At 34.5% G+C, this 5,000-nt stretch overlaps 1 protein-coding gene across 1 annotated transcript; it reads left to right on the top strand.

Annotated features, from left to right (window-relative positions):
• Nucleotides 1-671: 671 nt before the first annotated feature.
• HOXD11 (homeobox D11) lies at nt 672-3,066 on the top strand (the record flags this gene model as incomplete). Its single annotated transcript, XM_082260163.1, has 2 exons — nt 672-1,272; nt 2,623-3,066. 2 exons carry the CDS (start codon nt 672-674, stop codon nt 2,853-2,855), a joined length of 834 nt encoding a protein of 277 aa, XP_082116289.1. The 3' UTR covers nt 2,856-3,066.
• Nucleotides 3,067-5,000: the final 1,934 nt, after the last annotated feature.

The following is a 5,000-nucleotide window of genomic DNA, read 5'->3' as shown; positions in this document are numbered from 1 at the left end:
TCTTGAGTGAGAATTCGATAGGCTTGCACTTTTTAAAAGAAATGTACATTTTTATTGAATATATCCTAGCAGCATACCCATGGTTTCCTTATACTGCTGATAATGAAAGCCCTCCTCCATTGACTCCAATGTAATATGATATTGTGATGCTGGTTTGGAATAACTGTTTATTTGTGTGTAAACCTTATGTATTGTGGTCATAATCATAAGCTTGCTTTCTGAAATACTCAGTTTTAGCAAAATAGCAATGATCTATTTCATCCTTAAATAGGAAGAACAGGGCAGATCTTGGCTGCTACTGTACAGAGCTGTGTACACGCCACTGCTATATATATATATCAACAGCTGGGGGAGGACAGAAATGTATCTTGTTTTGTAAAAAAAAAAAAAAAAAAGAAAAAAATGGAAACGTGTAGACTAGTGTAGCAGTGTAGCACCTTTGTGCAGTGTGCGAGGGATGTTTCATTCTGCAGGGCTCTTATAGATATAAGGACATTCTACATGGGATCACGTGACATAATTACCACTAGAATCAATCAAGATGAATTGCACGTCAGCACACGTTCACGGTTTTTTCTTAGTTGATGCCGTCCAAGCCCTCTTGAGCAATAGATGGATCTTGTTCAATGCAGTGAAATCTCCTTGTTGCTTTCCATCGCAAAAAGGGAGAGATGACTGAGTTTGAGAATTGCAACAACAGTGCACCCAATATGTATCTGCCTGGCTGCGCTTACTATGTCTCTCCATCGGATTTCTCCACCAAGTCCTCGTTTTTGTCCCAGTCCTCCTCCTGCCCTATGACTTTCTCCTATTCTTCCAATTTAACTCATGTGCAACCTGTGAGGGAAGTGGCATTCAGGGAGTATGGGTTGGAGCGCAGTAAGTGGCAGTACCGGGGCAGTTACCCATCGTATTACCCCAGTGAGGATGTCATGCACAGGGACCTCATCCAGCCTGCGAACAGGAGAACGGATGTCTTATTCAAATCGGACTCTGTCTGCAACCACCATGGACCTTCCAGTGCTCCATCTAACTTCTACAACACAGTGGGTAGGAATGGGATCCTTCCACAGGGCTTTGACCAGTTTTATGATAGCAGCCAAGCCTCATCATACCAGCTGGAGGCAGAGGAGCAGCCTGCAAAGTCTGAGCTCAAAACTTCCAACCTAAATAGCAAAATCACCTCTACCCAAGATAAGAAAGTGACAAGCGACAATGGCCCCGATTCCCCTTCTGGGGAGGCTGCTGCAGCAGAGAAGAGCAACAGTTCAGGTAGGCACCAACTGGGGGCAAGAGGACAAGGCCAACACTTTGTCAGACTCCTTTTTATGTGCTATTTTATAAGCATTCAAGGGTTTTATATATCCTATAAGGTTCCTTTTACCGTTGTAAAGTGTGTTTACGACAGGGAACTAATTTAAGATGAAGATAGCCTTTTGTTCAACGTTCTCCCTTTCCTTATCATGCTTTGCACATTATCTTGCATTCTTTTGCATAGTGTCGTACAATAGAGGCTTATATGCCTTTCAGCATTGGCTGTAGTGGTATACTATGTGTATACCTATAGTACAATAACATGAACTTGTAAACATGATAGGGGTGTATATGGATGGTGTACATCATAGTGAGTGTTTGTATAATATACATATCTATCTATCTATCTATCTATCTATCTATCTATCTATCTATCTATCTATCTATCTATCTATCTATCTATCTATCTATCTATCTATCTATCTATCTATCTATCTATCTATCTATCTATCTATCTATCTATCTATCTATCTATCTATCTATCTATCTATCTATCTATCTATCTATCTTTATATAAATACACACACACACACATCTATATATATATATATATATATATATATATATATATATATATATATATATATATACACACACATATATATATATATATACACACACACATATATATATACACACACACACAGTGTGTATATATATATATATATAATACATATTATGATATTATGTATGCGACCCCTCTAATCCTGTTCTCTCTTATCTTTTTATTCAGAGACTTTAAAAAAATCCTCAACTATAGGCAATAGACTCAGTGAGGCATACCTTTGTACTTTTGACTGGTCATACATTATACAATTTCCTTATTCAATTTCCTTTAGATTTACCTTCATCTATGTAGTGCAAGGGCCTGCCTGATTGCATACATATATGTACATATTATGTATGCAACCTCTCTAATGTTATTGGATCTTTTTATTTAGTGACTTAAAAAAAAATTCTTAGCTATAGGCAATGCACTCACTGAGGCATGCTTTAAGGCTGGCCATACATTATACAATTGTCTTATTCAATTTCCTTTAGATTTACTTTCAACTATGTAGTGCAAGGGCCTGCCTGATTGCATACAAATGGAAAGTGTTAAGGTTTGAAATCATAATATATGGTTTTAGTAAATCGAAAGGAAAATTGAACAAGGAAATTGTATAATGGATGGCCAGCCTAAGAACACATACCAGCACATAACAGAGTTATAGTCTAAGATAAGTTACATTCAATTAGCAATTATATTAAACAAATGCTTTTTTTTTTCTTCGTTTTTTTTTTTTTTTTTTTAATATTATTTGGCAGCTTCCCAGCGGCTTAGGAAAAAAAGATGTCCTTATAGCAAGTATCAAATCCGGGAGCTGGAGAGAGAATTTTTCTTCAATGTGTACATCAACAAGGAGAAGAGGTTACAGCTGTCCAGGATGCTGAACCTCACTGACCGCCAAGTGAAAATTTGGTTCCAGAACCGAAGGATGAAAGAAAAGAAACTCAACAGGGATCGACTTCAGTACTTCACTGGAAATCCACTTTTTTGAAAGGAAATTGCACAATTTATTAACAAAAACAAAACAAAAAACAGAACAATATTTGGGGATCCCAACTTTCATTTTATTTGGACCATGATATCATGAGAGGATTTCCAAACCTCTGGAGGATGCCTTCTTGGTAAGGAAAGGGTCTTAAAAACGTCACTTACAGAATGCAGCCAATGGTGTGTTTTTTTTCTTCCCTGAATCTATAACACTGATTATACAGTATTAGACTGACTGCAAGCAGCCAGGGTGGCTTTCAGCTACCATAACTTCAGTGACTACAGTACACATTTAATTAAACGAATGCAGCTTTACTAAATACATATATATATATATATATATATATATATATATATATATATATATATATATATATATATATATATATATATATATATATATATCTTCTCTGTGCACGACTAATATGTTCTCTTGTGGAAATTGTTTTATGGTAAAAACGGTGTTAACTTGAACACATTGCATGAGTTTCCATGTCTCAAAGGTCTTTGAGTATCTCTGTCAGCAATTTATTGCATTATATAACCCCACCATATGTACATATTTATTAAATTTTCAATGTTATTTTTTACCAATCTGAATACGTTTCATATAATGTTCATTTATTTAGTCGAGCAATAGAAAACGTATGATACTGAAGAAGAAACTGGCGGAGATTTTTGAATGGTTTTATTAAAGTATTTGTTATCTACAACTCTAATTTCCCAAAATCTTAGAACAGTCGCTGGCCATTTTTAATATATTTATAAAACAAAATCTTTTTTTTTTAAAAAAACAGTCATTTTGAGGAGTTTGAAGAAAGTACAGTGACATTTGGTGTTTTTAGGATCAAACGTCAGGGTCTGGAAAAAATCTGTTTATTTTGTGAGCTTAAGAATTTGGTTGAGCTTATTCCTTTTACACTTTATATGGCGTGACCTACTGGGCTGTTTACAAAACCTTGAACTGTCTAGACAACACAATAAAAGTAGGGGATCCAAGCACCATAATTGGGTTATATTAGACACCTTCTGGTGGGCTAACAGCGATTTCCGCAAAGTGCAATAAAGGAAGAAGTGAGAAAGGGGGCTGGTTCCTTCAATGGCACTCAGTGGGCGTTTTTTTTTATCTTGGCACAGAGCAAAGTTAGACAAGGACTAGGCAACAGACCTACAATAAGGAGCTCAGAACAAAGAGAGAGGCAGAGAAATATATTGTTAAGAAAAAAATGCTTCAATTTGGGCAAAAACTAAGCAGTTGCCTTTGAACTTCCAAAATGTCAAGGTCATCACCTTTCACCTTCCCGAATAATTAAATGCCTAAAGGCTCTCTTATTATTTTGCTTAGCTGCCACCCACTACTGTGGCTTGAAATATCTTCACTCTAAAATATTTTATTGTTGAAGTAAATCACTAAAACAGCATTTTTTTTTTCCACAAACAGACTCGAAAACCATTACTTAACCATGACGTATTGTGTAGACTGCTATATGCTGTATATGGTTTAGATACTACATCGAATAAAACGAAAGAAAGGCAAAAACAATTTAGGAATTGCACACTGTAAAATAGTTATCTCTAACATGGTAAAATATTTATCTATTATGATGCAGCTTCCTGCTCACTAAAAAATAAGGATCTTCATCAATGTTAATAGTAGTTAAAAAAATATAAAAAAAAAATATATGTATATATCTATCTATCTACATATATACATATCTATCTACATATATATACACACACACACACACATATATATATATATATATATATATATATATATATATATATATATATATATATATATATATTATATAAAAACCAAAATAAATGGCGGCAGCTGAAGTTTTGTTAATTTTGTCTTCAAAAAGCTTAAACAATAGATAGATAGATAGATAGATAGATAGATAGATAGATAGATAGATAGATAGATAGATAGATAGATAGATAGATAGATAGATTGAGAGATAGATTGAGAGATAGATGGATGGATAGAATGATAGATTAATAGACAAATGTGTAATTAAATTCGATTAGGATCTTTTTTTTTTCTTTTTCTTAAAGAATCTTTTTTGCATTGTTCATCCAGAACAGCTAGGTGCCGTTTGGTGTGTTATATATGAATTGACCACAAGAGGGCGACTGATGTATT

The sequence above is a fragment of the Pelophylax lessonae genome (assembly GCF_965119305.1).
Source record: "Pelophylax lessonae genome assembly, chromosome: 6".
Lineage (NCBI taxonomy): Eukaryota > Metazoa > Chordata > Amphibia > Anura > Ranidae > Pelophylax > Pelophylax lessonae.
Note: the sequence above shows the minus strand (reverse complement) of the source record. Positions and strands in the feature narration are given on the sequence as shown.